At 45.1% G+C, this 16,548-nt stretch overlaps 1 protein-coding gene across 13 annotated transcripts in view; it reads left to right on the top strand.

Annotated features, from left to right (window-relative positions):
- Positions 1–16,548, top strand: part of LOC121874079 (protein phosphatase 1 regulatory subunit 12B-like) — a 161,913-nt gene that overhangs the window by 140,546 nt on the left and 4,819 nt on the right. For all 13 annotated transcript variants that reach the window (XM_042377979.1, XM_042377973.1, XM_042377978.1 and 10 more), the window contains 3 exons: positions 12,602–12,727; positions 13,118–13,225; positions 14,447–14,536. In XM_042377979.1, the coding sequence (XP_042233913.1) occupies positions 12,602–12,727; positions 13,118–13,225; positions 14,447–14,536 (324 nt within the window). The remainder of the gene's footprint in view (positions 1–12,601; positions 12,728–13,117; positions 13,226–14,446; positions 14,537–16,548) is intronic.

Genomic DNA, 16,548 nt, shown 5'->3' with positions numbered 1-16,548 from the left:
GGAGGAGGAAGATGGTATGGGTGAGTTGTGGCTCCTCCATTACTACCGTCCCCCAGTACTGCTTGTAGTACTGGGGGAGGTTGTTGGGGGGGCGGTACTGAGTGAGTCTACTGGGGTACTGGAAGGTTACTGGGGCGGTACTGGGGTAGTGAATGGGTTAGAGTTGGGTACTAGACGTAAACTGAAAGACAGAAGAAATAATGGGAGTATTAGAACGAGTCTTGGCCAGTCCTTGATTATTATTATTATTATTATTATTATTATTATTATTATTATTATTATTATTATTATTATTATTATTATTATTATTATTATTATTGTTGTTGTTGTTGTTGTTGTTGTTGTTGTTGACGACAGGTGTGGAAGGGTTGGGTGGTGTCAGTGGGTGAGGTGTGTGTGTGTGTGTGTGTTAGGGTGGGTGGTGGCGCAGAGCAGGGCGCGACACCACCTTTCATCACTGCTAGTTGTCCAGCCTCCAGTTGCCCACCTCCTCCTCTCTATACCCAACCTCCTCCCTTTCCTTCCTCCCACTCTCCTCCTGGCACCCCAGCTCCTCCCTCCCTCCTCTCCCTATACCCAGCCCTCCTTCCCTGCCCTCACCACACACCCACCATCCTTCTCTCTACACTCACACTTCCTCCTCCTCCCTCTCTCCTTCCCTCCCACACACACGCATTTCTACAATCAACACAATGCATCTAGTTTTCCTCCCCCACCCTCCCCACCCCCACCTCTCAGTTTTCACCCCTGTCCCCCTGCAACTCCACCTCCCACCACAGCCACCTCCCTCCCTCCAGCCTGTTCTTCTCACCTAGTGGTTGTACGTGTGTAGTGTTTATATCTCAGGGGGCCCTTCTGATTGGCTTTCTCTCTCATGTGTTTCAGGTGATGTGTACTGTAGGTTGAGAGAGAGAGAGAGAGAGAGAGAGAGAGAGAGAGAGAGAGAGAGAGAGAGAGAGAGAGAGAGAGAGAGAGAGAGAGAGAGAGAGAGAGAGAGAGAGAGAGAGAGAGAGAAGAGAGAGTATAAAGGGCAACCATTGTGATTAAGGGTCCCGTGTTGAGGTTAGGTTAGGTTAGGTTAGGTTAGCATTAAGGTTTATTTATGCCATTCACTATAGGGCGTGTGGAACAGTGCACGACCCGTATATACAGGCTGGGTGGTTGTGATGTTGGTTGATGATGGTAGTGGTGGTTGGATGGTTGTGTGTGTGTGTGTGTGTGTGTGTGTGTGTTGCGACTGGGTGTGTAACATGAAAGCATTTTGCAACAAGTAGAACGCGTTGCAAGGAGCGCCACCAGGTGTTTCCAATTCATGACAATAAAGCGAGTGTTGCAAGAAGCGTCACTATTTCAGCGTGTTGCAAGGAATGGCGGCATTAGACGAGTGTTGCAAGAGTGAAGCTGTACATGGTCTTGCGTATGTCATGACCTTCACTACAGGAAGAGTTAATGAGGAGGAGGAGGAAGGTGGCTTGAGATGGATGAGAGAGAGAGAGAGAGAGAGAGAGAGAGAGAGAGAGAGAGAGAGGAGAGAGAGAGAGAGAGAGAGAGAGAGAGAGAGAGAGAGAGAGAGGAGAGAGAGAGAGAGAGAGAGAGACTGGTATTCAAGTTCAGTGCTATTTTTAAGCTCTTTTAATTACTAGTTATTTGGACGCATACCTAAAGACCTCAGGTAGTAGTAGTAGTAGTAGTAAGTAGACATTGAAGTTGTTCTCTAGTATTTGCCGGGGCTTGATCACCCATTTTGGTTTTATTTCCCGAACGACTACTGAATTTGATGACAGTGTACCCAGGAAAACTATGCAGAACTAGACACCATCACACACCTGTCATCATCAGTTAGACACCATCACACACCTGTCATCATCAGTTAGACACCATCACACACCTGTCATCATCAGTTAGACACCATCACACACCTGTCATCATCAGTTAGACACCATCACACACCTGTCATCATCAGTTAGACACCATCACACACCTGTCATCGTCAGTGAGTCATGTGTATAACGTATAGGTATAGGATCCTCGTGATACCTGACCTGGGCGAGTGTTCTCAGACAATCCACACGTCGGATCTTTTCTTTCTCCGCCCTAAGTGGATATGTGAGGCTTAAGTGGATATGTGAGGCTTAAGTGGATATGTGAGAACTCCTAAATCAATCCAACTTTACCAGCTACTTGAAGACGGTGGTGGTGGAAGTTATGCTGAAGGGTTTATTGGATAGGCTCCCTGGCTCTTACTTGCCCCCTGCCCTTACTTGCCACCTGCCCTTACCTGCCACCTGCCCTTACTTGCCTCCTGCCCTTACTTGTCACCCGTCTCACTTGTCACCTGCCCCATTTCTACCCGCCTTTACCTGCCTCCTCAGCTCCCAGCCTGCCTCCTGCCTCATCGCCTCCTGCCTCCTTACCTGCCTTCCCCATTTGCCTCCTGTCCACTTGGGTTGCCTCCTGTCTCATTTCTGCCTCCTGTTTCACCTGCCTCCCTGTCTCACTTGCCACCTGCCTCTGGTCTCTTACCTGCCACCTGGCCCTGCCTCCTGCTCATCACTTCCCTGGGCTCCACTTTCACCTCCCGGCCCCATTTCACACCTGCCCTACTTCACACCCTGCCCTGCTCCTGCTCACTTCTCCTCCCGTCTCACTTCTACTCACCCAAGGCCCTTTACTACCTCCCGTCTCACCTGCCTCCTGCCCCTACCTCCCGTCTTTACTTTGCCTCCTGCCTCACCTGCCACCCGCCCCACCTGCCTCCTGGGCCCTTACCTGCCTCGTAATCCTCAGGTGGTGATAGTAATGAATCTAGACTAAAGATAATAAGTGATAAGGTTGAGGCATTTATGTTTATCAGGAGTAGCGGTAGTGGGGGGAGCGGGTCTTGCTGCCTGGTCACAAGGGTATAGGCAGGAGTGTAGCAGGCCCAGGGACGGGCTTTAGCCGGCCCAAGGCTCAGGGCAGGGGTGTAGGTCCTGTAGCGGGCCTGGGGAGGGAGGGCGGGCGGGGGCGGGCCGGGCCAGGGAGGATGGAGGGAGCGTAGGACTCGTCGACCCGCAACTCAGCAGTGTCAGTAGAGGACGGGGCCGCGTCCTGGTACTTACCGTCCCTCCACGACTCTCCGTTACTCCTCGTTCTTGGATCTTCCTCGTTCACCACCGCCGCCGCTCGCCTCCGTTATTCTCCTCCGTTCTCGCCTACCTGGCGTTGTGTCGCTCATCGTTCCGCTACACTTACCCATTATTCGCCAACACTAGTCTACACTTCCTCGCAGGCTTTCACCACGCACGCACGCAACAACGTACACCCTACCAAGTGTATTGTGACGAGATAAGCCAAACGTGTATGACGGAGATTGAAACTGTCTTACTTTATAAGATAATTTGCCTCGGTGGATGTGCTCGGCCTCATACAAGTTTATTATCATAAGATACGTTGTGTGATAAGGTTCCTGGTTCTGTGATCCCCGCGTTCCGGTACAGAGTCTTGGGCTGGATACTTACCGCTGTGTGATGTGTTGTTGTGTGGTGGTGGCGTGGTAGAGGGCCAGCGGAGGGGGAAGGAGCAACAAGTGTGAGGGAGAGAAAGCTTGGTGTGGCAGCGAACAGTGGTGGCGCCAAGGCCCCGGCCTGACTGTGTTGTGTGTGTCCCCCCCAGCCCCTCAGCGTACTGCCTGCCTGCCGCTTGCTACACCTCACACACCTGGTACCTGAGCTCCTCAATAACACACACCTGGCTAAACTTATACCCAGTGCGTGTGGCTCTCTCACTCAAGACGTTGAGCTCACCAACCACATGTTAGGAGGCAGCGGCTTTATGACATCCAGAAGTGGGGCTCGATAACAGGGTAACACCTGCTTACCTGAGGCAACTGCCAGGTGTGCCGCAGCGTGCCAGTCTCGCCCCACCCCACCCCCTCTAGTGGCACCACACTAGATAATCCTACATGTGAAGTGACACGCTAATCCTTGACTACTAAACTGTGACACACACACACCGGACTACTAAACCCTTCGGTGGATGGTGACGCTGGGGTTTACGCTGTCAGGCCATACACTAGTACTGAATTCGACCTGTCAGTAGTGGTTGAGTGAGCATGTCTCTTACGTTACTGAACTGTGACGACGGGGCCATGTAGAGGCCGGCCAGTGTTGTCAGAGGCATACAGGGGAGAGAGAGACCTTTAACTGTGCTCCTCCTAAGTCGCCATGACGCGTCGGGATCTCAAGAAGGTAATGTTATGATGGTACGGGGCTCGTTAGTAGTTGGTATCTGGGGATTAATAATGGCTTGGTATCGGTAGTATTGGGTTATGGTGCCTGGGGACTGTGGTTAGCGGTTGATGGGCGTCGTACGTGGGGTAGGATTAGTGGTTGGCTGGTACGTGTAGTATGGAGTGTGGTGGTACCTGAACTATGGAGTGTGGTACCTGTAATAAGGACTGCGGTACCTGTATTAGAGGTTGGGGAGTGTGGTACAGGTGCGGAAATGTGTTCCTACTCCCCCTATGGTAAGCAGTGTCACCAAACGGCCAACTTGTATGGCCTATAGCAAACTTTATCCACCGATCACGCCCGTCGTTACACCACCAATACCCATTCATTCATAAATAGTGATACTACTACTACTGCGACGGTACGGTTCGGTTAGGTTAAAGTTATTATGGATTAGGATGTACAAAATTGTTTGGTTAATGTTTGGTTAGGGTGGATTGAACTTGGGTTACTTGGGTAAATTTTTGTTATAGTCGGATTGAGTGACTGTGTGTGTGTGTGTGTGTGTGTGCGCGTGCGTGCGCGCGTGTGCGTGCGTGCGCGTGCGTGCGTGCGTGCGTGCGTGCGTGTGTGTGTGAAAGAGAGAGAGCGAGATATTGGTAGAACATGAAGTATACTGTGTCAGCCCCTAGGAAGGAAGGAAGGGAGGGCGGGCGGGGAGCAGTGGTGGGGAAAGGGGGAGAAGAGGATAGGGCTGTGGGGGAGAGATTAATAGAATGTGGATATAATTGTGGGTGTGGGGAGAATAGTGTATGGATGTAAGTGGATGTAAGAAGAATTAATGTGTGGATATGGTGGAGAATAACGTGTGGATATAAGTGCGGGTGGTGGAGGGGGGGGGGTGGAGGCTGGGTGTGATAATTTCCACCAGTTGAGAATATTGGTGTTACTTGAGCTAGTTGCGGGTGTGTGGGGGAGTGCCACTGAACTCCCTCTGCTGCCTCGGGACAACAACAATGCCGACACTGTGAGAGCCTCCTACAGGTTGCACGTGTTGGCTGGTCAAGCATCGCCCGTGTTGTCTTACTGTGCCTACACCAGCAGTCATGTTTGTTTACACTCTTTATCCCTTACACCAACATCTCTCCCTTACATCACTCTTTGTTGTTTCACGTTATCTCTCCTGACGATGACGACGTGTGTGTGTGTGGGGGTCTCCTGCTGGTGGTGGTCACGGTTTTGTTTCTCGTCAGTTTGTATTTGTGTGTTTTTGTTTTTCTTGGGGGGGGAGGGGGAGGTATTGATGATGGTGCCGATAGTATAATATTGGTTTGGTATTGTATGTCAGTGGGCAGCGACCTTTCCTTGACCTCTTATGGAGTCTCAACCACGTGTGTGTGTGTGTGTGTGTGTGTCCTCCTTCTATATAGCCTTGTCTTGCCTCCCTTTTCTTATTATGTCATTATCATTATATTCTATTACTGTTGATTCTTCCTGCTATTGTCACTGTTGTACTACTGAGGACACCGCCAAGACGCACCCCCCACACACACACACACACACACACACACACACACGGTAGGGCTCATAACGTATTATGTTCTTACAGTTTAAAGTTAGTAAAGTACCAGCACATCATATGACACCCTGGGACTGTAAGTTGTGTTGAGTTCGGTGTGTGTGTGTTGATAAGGGTCTCGGGGTGAGTTTCCAGTTACCAGAGGGAGTTTTAACTGCTTCTTTCCTGTCGCTACTGCTAACACTGTCACATGTCGTCGGTACAGCGTGAGTGAGTGTGGTGAGGGCAGGTTGGTGTTTTGAGCGACACAGGCAGCGCGTTATGCCGGTAGTGGCCATTGTTGACATGTCACTCATAACATCATCGCCGTCGCCACCACACAAGTCGCTTCCGTGACTCGGGGCCTTACTGGATACCCTCCCCTCCTTACCCCTCCCCTCCTTACCCCTCCCCACCCCTCCCCTCACCTGTTACTTCACCCGTGTGTATGGAGGGAGGGGTAACTTGTATTGTAGAGGTCCAGGGTGGTGCCAAGGTATATTTTAAGACTTTGTGTGTTATTCCCAGTGTGGACGAGTATAATGAGTGGCCTCCATATTTGGCCCACCTCCACCTTGTCCTCCTCCCATGAGTTAAATGAGAACCCCCCACCACCCCCCTTAAGTCATGACACCTCCCCACCCCCCTTTTCTCTCTCAAATAAAAACACACACATACACACACACACACACATATATACACACACACACACACATACACACACACACACACACACAGATAGGCACAGGGGGTAGCAGCTCGAGGTGTCTCTGAGTGGAAAAACCAGAGTTACTGTTTTGTGTTTAACGTTTGGTGAACAGTTTGGTAACTTGTCGTATGTTCATCATCATCATCATCGTTGACTTAAGATTCTGCTTTTACCTCATGACAATCCTCTCATTAACCTGCCATATACCTGTGTTATTTGTTCATCACACACACACACACACAATAACGGGTTCTTACAGGAGTCTCTAAGCTCTTAAGACTCGGGTTGGTTCTGGTCTATCATGATGAAGCCTCCAGGACTCGCGTGTTTGTGTTGGGAGTCTTGATAATGTTTAGTTTATACCAGTTGATAAGTTTGGTGTTGTTTGTGAAGTCTTGTGTGTCGCCACTGACAGGTTCGATAAAGAGGGGTGGTTGGGTGGTAGGTGTTTGTCTTGGTTGTCATGTTGTGGTAGTATATAGGAGAGTGATAGTGTGTGTGTGTGTGGTCACTAGATGCGATATAGAAGTCCCCCCCTTCCCTCTCCCCTTCCCTCCCCCTTCCTTCCCTCCTCCCCTCTTCCTCTACTACCCTGACCACCACTGCCACCACAGTATATTTTATCGCATTGAAGCTGATATGACGGTCCACACACACACACACACACACACACACACACACACACACACACACACACACACACACACACACACACTTACTGAGGAGAGCTGCGACAGTTAATGTGAAGGTGACCAACAGTTGTTATCAGGTGGTGCTTACTAGACCTGTGCCTCATGATGTGGTGGGGGAAGCCACATCCCTGCGTCAACATTGCATTTGCGGTGTACTTTTAGACTAGTAGACACTTAGGCACTTGTTCTGTTCAATATAGCCGGGAGACGTGTTCATTATAGCCGGGAGACAGAAATTCAATATAGCCGGGAGATACTTATTCTGTTCAATATAGCCGGAAGACACTTGTTCTGTTCAATATAGCCGGAGTTTTGTCTTGTTTTGGCAGCAGTTATCTCGTGTGTGTGTGTGTGTGTGTGTGTGTGTGTGTTTGTGTAATAATAATAATAATAATAATAATTAACGGTTTATTGAAAGAGCTTGGCAGCCAGAAGGCTGAAAATATACAGTTACATATTTGGGGAATGGGTTTCGAATTAAATAATATACAAGCAACATAAGTGATACAAATAGGATATATAACAACTAGGTGTGTGTGTGTGTGTGTGTGTGTGTGTGTGTGTGTGTGTGTGTGTGTGTGTGTGTGTGTACAGATAAGAATAAACTGGTCATCACAACTTAAAAGACCTTAACACCTGCTCCATCTTAATCTACCCGGGTGAAGGCAGATAGATATTATTCCTGTATATTCCTCGTCTGGTGTTTGTTGGTGTGGTGAGAGGAAGTAAATATTACGATGGTGGTGTGGGGGGGAGGTAGAGCCATAGAGTTAGGGGGGACACTGGCTTAAAAATGGTTGGATTTGTCGTATATTTAGTCATCTCGTGTGTGTGTGTGTGTGTGTGATGTATAATATCGGGCACATAATTAAGGCACATACCTGCTCGGTTCGGTCATATGAGCAGGGAGGGAGGGGGGGGGTAAGGTAGGTGGGATACAGGTTAGCCACAGGTGACACCAGTATCACTCTCCCAACACCTCTCACGGTTACCTGAGACCTGCCGTGAGTGCTGGTGCTGCCTCCCTCAACTAGAGTTACCAGGTGCTGATGATGCTATCGTGTTAATTCTGTCACCTTACAAGACCTCTCTCTTGTAGCTGGAGTTGAAGTTTGGTCTGCACTGGTAGGATTTTTTTTTCTTCATATTAAAGGTATTATTCTCTTGACAAATTAAGTAAATAGTTTTAGTTGAGTTAAGAATACATGTACTGTACTATACTCTCAAAGTGATTGTTATAATTTCATGTGCATCTGCAAGGTGGTGACTGCTTGAACTGTGCTTGATAAACACAGCTAAATTCGCAGTGTTGGAAGATAACATAGAGACTTTTGCCAATGTTTATGTTCTTGGTGTGGACGGGAGTGTAGTGTAGTGTAGTGTGTGGCTGCAGAGGTCTTTCACCAAGAGAATATACCCCCAGAGAGAAGGTGTGTGGGGGGGGGGGTACTATTGCACCTTCAGATCCCGTGTTTATAATGTACAGTATTCAGAAATGAGAAGGTAATCAGAGGCAGGATGAGTCGAGCTGAATCCGTGAATACTGTATTAAGTCTTGCCTCTTGAGATTATTATTATTATTACAAGATTACACAGTCAATCTCTACCTTGGTGTGGCGGTCACGTATCTAGTGTTCTATTACCGTCGTTTCTGTAGTGATGGCACAGGATGATATTGGGGGGATGATATTTGGGTAATGAGGATGGTAGGGGTCTCTTACTGCTGATATAAACATTGCTGAAGAGTCACTGGTGGGTGGGAAGGCTAGGGGGTGGGTGGTAGATTCAGTGAGCCAGTAATAGTAGTGGTGGTGATGGAGGTAATGATGACAATGGCTTTTACTATGTTTGCAGTTATATACAGTTAATGAGGGTGCCTGTGGCGGTGGATCATTGAAGACAGGTGTGTTTAGGATCAATCGGCTGGTAATGATGAGGAGGTTTAGACTGTTGATTGTATTAAATGATACACAGGTGATTACTAAGGTATTGAAAAACTGCCTCAATAAAACTAGAAATATTTGTGTGGTTGCATGGAGGGGGGGGGGGTTAAGTAAGCAAGGGCAGGCAGGAGAGAGAGATCAGAGTGTGTTGCCTCATTGCTCCAGTGCTACACGTTAATCATGTACAGTGAACCCTCACTTTACGCGGTCAATTGAACCCACGGCGGCCCACGTAAAGTGAACAACATAACATATGGGATTAATTGAAATAGAGACCGGGCCGACCCCCAAACTCCACTTTTTCCCGAAAATACATACGTTTTAGTAAAAATAACATCTTAACTTTATGATGGTACAGTATTCACACACATAATATAGAAGGGAACAATCAATAAGAGAATAAGATACTGTAGGTTAGGTTAGAAAAAAACAAGGTTAGGGTTAACACTTATGTTAGTAGAAGAGATGGGTCGGCGTACGGGAATGGAGGCTGGTTCCGAGGCAGAGGGCAGGCTACTGGCCCTCAGGTGAGTTTTCATCACTGTCATCCACACTTACTAGTGCCTCCCTGACAAATCCCTCAAAGTCATCATCACTGTCTCTGTCACTATCACTGGCTTGGGCTGGCTGTGGTGGGTTGCGGGCGAAGAACTCGGTTATGCTTTGCTGACGGCTGGTGTTTATATTGTCGTGATACACCTTGATGTAGGGCTCCATAGTCTGCAACAGCTGGGTAGTGAAGATTTCATACCGGTTATCGTCAGGGTCGTCGGAAAGGAGGAGCTTGACTTTCTCAATACACTCGATGGCACCCCTTACATTACTATGGGATAACTTGCGTTCTCCTTGGGATGACGCATCACCTGCCTCTTCACTGACGTCATCATCATCTAGCATCTCGTCGGTAGTCACATCAGGATCCCTTATCACCTCCAGGATGTCGTCGTTGGTGGTTTCGGAGAAGCCTGCAGCTGTAACACTCTGCGCAGCTTCTCTGGCAAGGTCCACTGCTACTGCAACAGTCTGAACCTCACCAGTCACAGATTTACTCTGCCTCCCACCCGGAATACCTTGCAACACATGTCTCCATGCGTGACTAACAGTTGCTACAGACAGTTGATCCCATGCCTCCACCAAGAAGTCCACAGCTTTCTTGACGTTGAATGTTCTCCAAAATTGTTTCACAAGTACTTCTTGCTCTGCCAACTGTTGTTCCTCGTTGTCTTTGCTCTTGCTATCGGTGTCACTCAGGTTACGCAACTCTTCCTTGGTGTTGGTGTAGTCGTTCAGGAGCTTAAATTTCTTGGCGGAGAATGCAGCTTTCACATTACAGATCAATTCTTGGTCCATGGGCTGTATTATAGACGTAGTGTTGGGAGGAAGGAAGACCACTTTTACGTTGGGGTGACGATCTAACAGTAGGGGTGAGTGTCCTGGTGCGTTGTCAAGCAGCAACAAAATCTTGAATGGAACATTGTGTTGCTCACAGAATTTCTTAATGTCAGGAACGAAACCGTCATCAAACCAGGACAGGGACAGAGTAGAGAACATCCACTCCTTACGTGCGGTCAGCCAGTGGACATTTAGCTTGGTCATGTTCATGCTCTTGTAGGCGTGCGGCTTGCATGCTGTGTGGATCACTGATAACTTGAGCTTACAGGTACCGGAGGCATTGGTGGTAAACAGGACGGTGATGTGCTCCTTCTGCAACTTCCGGCCCCGACACTTGCTGGCATTCTTCACAACGAAGGTCTTGGAAGGTAGCTTTTTCCAAAAAAGACCAGATTCGTCCATGTTAAACACCTGGTCGTCGGTGTATTGTCCTTCCTCCATAATCTCACGTAAAAATGGAGGAAATTCCCTAGCCGCAACATGGTCAGCTCTAGCTTCTTCACCACCAATGTTAATATTGGTGATCTTGTTCCTCTTCTTAAACCACTGCAACCACCCAGAGGAAGCATTAAAAGGTTTGGGCTCTGCAATTCCCATCTTATGTGACACTGCAGCATACAGTTCACGTGCGTACTCCTTAACTGAGCGAGTGTCCACCGCCATGTTCCGTGGTGCCTGACGAACCAAGTAGCTCACAAGTAATTTTTCCGTCTTGAGAAGCACCGGGTTGTGGCAGTACTTGATCATAGAAGCACCTGTAGACTTTGTGATGTTCATGTGCTCCTTTATCTTGGCTGCATCCTTCTTAATTGTCCTGATAGTTGATTCGTTAACACCATGCTGGCGCGCGATATCAACCTGTCTTGTTCCTTTCTCCAACTCTTGTATGATCTTGTACTTAATTTCGTAGCTTAAGGAACGTCGTATCTTCTTTGGCTTAGGGCGGCTGGGTCCAGGTAATGCAAGGTTTCTTTGTGGTGGTGGTGGTGGTCCGGTGGCAGCCATTCTTATGGAACAATGGATACCGATATACACGGTGTAGCCGGGAGGGGTGTAACTGACGCGGGTAGGTCAAGGGGCTTGAACGCTCCCGCGGCGTGGCACGTCATAGTACATTAAACCAATCACAGCTAGCGGGGAGGGAGGTAAGGATGCTTGGCCCAATCACAGTCCGATACGTCATATGACGTCACCGATAACGCAACAAAGACATACACTGCGCAACCTACTCGCGCCGCTTACCCAACATAGCGGGAGGTTTGGATCCAAAAATGGCGCGGCGTGAGAGGACCGCCAGCCGCTCTCCGCGTAAAAGGGTACACACACCACGTAAAGTGAGCATTCCGTGTTCGGCAGGGTACCGCGTAAATGTGGAAACGCGTAAAGTGAAACCGCATAAAGCGAGGGTTCACTGTACTTAGTGTTATAATTTTCAGCTATGTTGATGGATGTGAAATTACTTGTATAGATTGTATCTCAACTTTAACTGTACTCCTCCAATGTATTTTAAATAGTTTGTGGAGTTGAATGCAATACTGTACAGTACCCACATGAGCCAGACAGACACAACCGTTTATTTTATTTTATTTATATTTATTTATTTATTTGTTTGTTTTTATTGCTTCCACAGCCACCTAATAGTTTGTACTCGTGTGAAAATCCAACATAAAAAACAAACAAACAGAACTACTGACAACTACACAAAGTTAATAAAATAAGTGAGAGTTGTTGAGAAAGCTGGTTGTTTGGGTGGTGTGTGTGTGTGGTAGACCACTGGTTGAAGTTACTATACTCTGCTGGGATTTCTTGTGTGTTATGCATCTAGTTACTGGTGGGCAGTATTTAGTGTACAGATTGTTAATGAGGAATCTGTATTGTTCTCTCGGCCTTTGTGCAAATTTGTGTGTGTGTGTTGGGGGTAATTGATTTAAAAATGGGGGCACTGTATTAGGTTTATAGCAGAATATTATTATTAACTTGAGAATGCTATTGTATATACCAAGAGAGATTTAAGGATATTTTTAATGGCCAGTACAGGTATAATTAACTTATGATTGTCCTTAAAACTAACAAAGAAATTTTCCATATCTGTGCAGTCTGTTAATGAGCGTGGGGACACAGTAAAGGGCTCTACCACATCTTTGGGGTCAGCCATCAACAGTCAACCATCTTCCCGGTCATCATCCATTGGACCTGAAAATGGCGACATTGATTACAAAAAGGTGAGAATATAAGGTACCAAGATGTCCACCGACAAGTAATGAATATAAATGGCATTACTTTATGTAGAAAATAAATCTTCGTTGCAGTTGAAATTAATGTAATGTAAAATTATAACCTTATGATTCCCATTGTGAAGGCACCTTCACCAAGATACACTACTGTACTGTACATTATTTTATTTAAGAGTTAAATTATTCTAGACATGTATTATGAGTGTTCTGATTCCCTTTACCCGGTATATGCTTTGAAATCCACAGTGATTTAAATATACTGTAGTATCTGTCTAATGTTGTAATTTCCATATGAATTATGATCTTGCTTTAATTATACGAGTATTACTCTACTTTTACTAACCACATGTATTAAACTTATTATGAATGCTTCTACAGCTGTACGAGGAACAGCTGGAGGAAAACTTCAAAGTTCGTGAGCGGCTCCGAGGCACAGAGACTGAACTCAGGCAATCCAGGGAAGCTGTCGATCTCAACACCAAAAAAGTATGTTGTGAGAGTAAGCGTTCATTTCTTAATAATTAAAACTGAAGGGGCATCATATTTATTTTATTCTGACTTACAACCTTCACCAGACAGTTTCTCATTATACTGCAATGGCTGCTTACTGATGGAGGAAAGAAGAGGGCAGGTTGTGCTCTTAGGCAACACCCCCCCTTCCCTTCAGACACCTCGGTGATCTGTTAGCTGGAGTAACAGTACAGTACTTCTTGGGGTTGTCCTATTACATCTTGCAAATGTTATGAGGGTTGTTAATTTATGTTATCAGCCCTTCCAAGTCCAGTTTACTGTCCCAAAAGTGTTTAGTCTCAGCAGTGATGTCGTTTTTTACCATTGTTTCACAAGCATCATAGCTTTGTAGTATGGTACACTTGTTCTGTGGTTTATTGAATTACAAAGGCTGTGACTTGTCTCAGATAGGTTAACAAGCACAGAATTATCTATAATTCATTTCACTACAAAACTGTACTGTACTGTATATCAAGTGTTCTATAAACAAAGTCCTCCAAACTGTTTATTTGATGGTGGGAAAAAAAATACAAAATTACCTTATTTTCTATTGGTTGAAAGTAGTTGCACACTTCTTTTTGATACCATGTTGATACTGGCAGCCAGAACACTTCTCACTTTGTAAACAGTCACATACATACGTGCATGAACCCAAGTTGCTGGCACCCGGAACATGACTTTAGAATCAATATTTGCCATACTGCTGAGGTGAAGTAATGTGTTAAATCAGTAATAGCAATAGTGATCATTAAGGTGCTAATGACCCTTTTTCCTTGCATTTACATCTTAGGTAAGAATTTATTTTAAATATGAATTAAAAGTTGTTTAATTTTGTTAAAGAATTACTGTATATGTGTGTAGATGTTTGTTTCATTTATGGAGTTTGTGACATCAAGTGATAGGCTTGATGGGAACCTGTTAGGAAGTTTTCACTCTCTCCAGGCATGCAAAGGAGACTTCAAAATTTAATGTGGCTATCTGCAAAAGGTAATGCTGCAAGTAAGTTGTACAATATACCAGTAATTACTTACAAGTATTAATTAAAAAATGAACTCTACTCCTTGTACAAGTTTTGTAGGCAGATGGTCTAACTTTATAACTTAGTGTTGTATTTGAAAAATTTGGTGTACTGTACAATTTAGTAGTTATTGTAATGTACGATACCCTGCAAAATTTATATTGAGTTCTCTTCCTCAGTGCAACACACGTCTTGCAATGGCGGAAGCAGACAAACGAGAAAAGCGAGCCCTGGAACGCAAACTCTCAGAAATGGAGGAGGAATTAAAGGTAGGAGGAGTATTTTTTATGACATGGTCTTCAGTACTTTCATATTTCATCTGAATACCCAAGCTTTGGCTAGACTATCATAATACACGGACATGTAATAAACACACCAGTACAGTATCGAGCATGACCACCGCTTTATTTACTGGCAGACCTCAGCATTCCACTGTTGTCTGTACATAAGTTTAAATTCCCTGTCAGAGTAATTACTTAAGTTTAGAAGTTTTATCTTGGTAGCCACATACAGTACAGTACTGTACTTCTAAACCCCTCCCCTTTTGTGCATTTATGCCAGTGGTGTGTACAGTAATTTGAAGACACAATTTTATACTAGAAATTCGGCTACCATCTGCCTGCTCCTTCTTAGAGACTTAGTGTATGCCTTGGATTTATTTTCTTACATGTGTTTTAAGGAGAGCCATTTTCTTTGTCTTGGTTACAGTATAGGCTCAAGTTAGATGCACAGCACATATCAATGTATTCTGAGGGATATGGCCTGATTTGTTTTTTCCTTAAGTTTTGAATCAGTCAACCTGAAGTATTAATTACTGCATCACAAGGAATTGCTGATCGTTAGTGGTGTATTCTTTTACATATGGGTGAAAATGTGCCACAACTTTGAATCTAATTACAGTTCCAGCACATTGAAATTCATATGTAAGTTATGAAATTTACAGTTAACCCCTTGTGTACAGGGTCTCCTCCGAGCTGAATAAAATTGTCTGGTGTTAACCAAATAAAATATAAAAAATTGGTGTCCCCGTAGTGAAGGGGTTGATGTCAAAATTAGTAGTAGTTTTTTTCCTCAGCAGTGTAGATTAACCACACCTTGAATATTGCACACTGCTGCCATAGCCTTTTTTATCCTCTTTTCTTTCTGTTTTAGTAAAGAAAACAATATTTACAAAATACTGTACAGTATACTGTCGAAGTCAACCATCCATTCAGTGATCCTTGCAGCTCCCTCTACAGTAGTAGTGCTGCAGCTACTGTACAAGGGATAGAAATATTGCCTAAGGACAGTGCATGTTAAAGTAAATAGATATAGCATTGTATACTTAAATTATTATGCCTTAGAATTATTAAGTTAGTTTAAAGCAGAAGGTGTAATATAGATGATTGGTAAGGGACATTTTGTGTGGTGTTGTGGAAGAGTGGATTTAGACAGTAGATAAGGATGTGGTTACATATTAAAGATTATGAGTACCAGAGGATTTGTAGAAGGGTGTTCAGTGTAGCAAGACCTTTTGGGTAATACATCTGGGTAGGATGTCCTGGATGGCAGTCTTGATAAAGGCTATTCTTCTGAGAGGGCTTAAGTAGGTCTTTAGTTAGAAGTTATTGTTTGGCACCTCAGGACAGTATGGCTAAGGGGAGCTTAGGGTTTACTCCTTTCTTTGTTACTCTAGAACCAACTTTCGGTCACTTCGGTAGGATTACTTTCCTTGCGGTTGCAAGCTGAGCATAACAGCAAAGTGCTATAAATTATGGATTGATCATGAAGTTCCATTCTATAATTGAGCCTTTATCTAGTAACTCTCCATCACTCCCTCCTTTTTTCTATGGTTTTGAGTTTATAATTGGTTCCAATGAGGAAATTTTCTTAAGCTTTGTAATAGACATAAGTAAAAACAGATTGGAGTGTATTGTACATGTTTTTGTTCAACAGCAAGATCTCTTAAGGCTTTGTGTTCTGGAGGATATTTTCATGTCAAACGTCTCTTTGGAATCCATTATGAAGGCCAAATTTTTAGGTTTTAATTATCAGTTGGGACCCTGGGACCTGAGGATTTAATGGTTCAACCTCCTATATTTGTTAGCTATGCAGAATTACTCGGTTCTATTTGTTATAAAATGTAATTTCAGGATAAATCCATCATTGAAGAAGTACTGGTAATTATACAGTAGTTTTGCTTGCCATATACTGTATATTAAGTTGAGATTAACTAAAAATGATAATTTGGGTGGGCTTATACGTTATTCAGTCCGTAACATGATTTAGCAATTTTTCATTT

Source organism: Homarus americanus, unplaced genomic scaffold (genome assembly GCF_018991925.1).
Source record: "Homarus americanus isolate GMGI-L3 unplaced genomic scaffold, GMGI_Hamer_2.0 scaffold28172, whole genome shotgun sequence".
NCBI lineage: Eukaryota > Metazoa > Arthropoda > Malacostraca > Decapoda > Nephropidae > Homarus > Homarus americanus.
The sequence above is the reverse complement of the archived record's forward strand: the minus strand, read 5'-3'. Positions and strand labels throughout refer to the sequence as shown.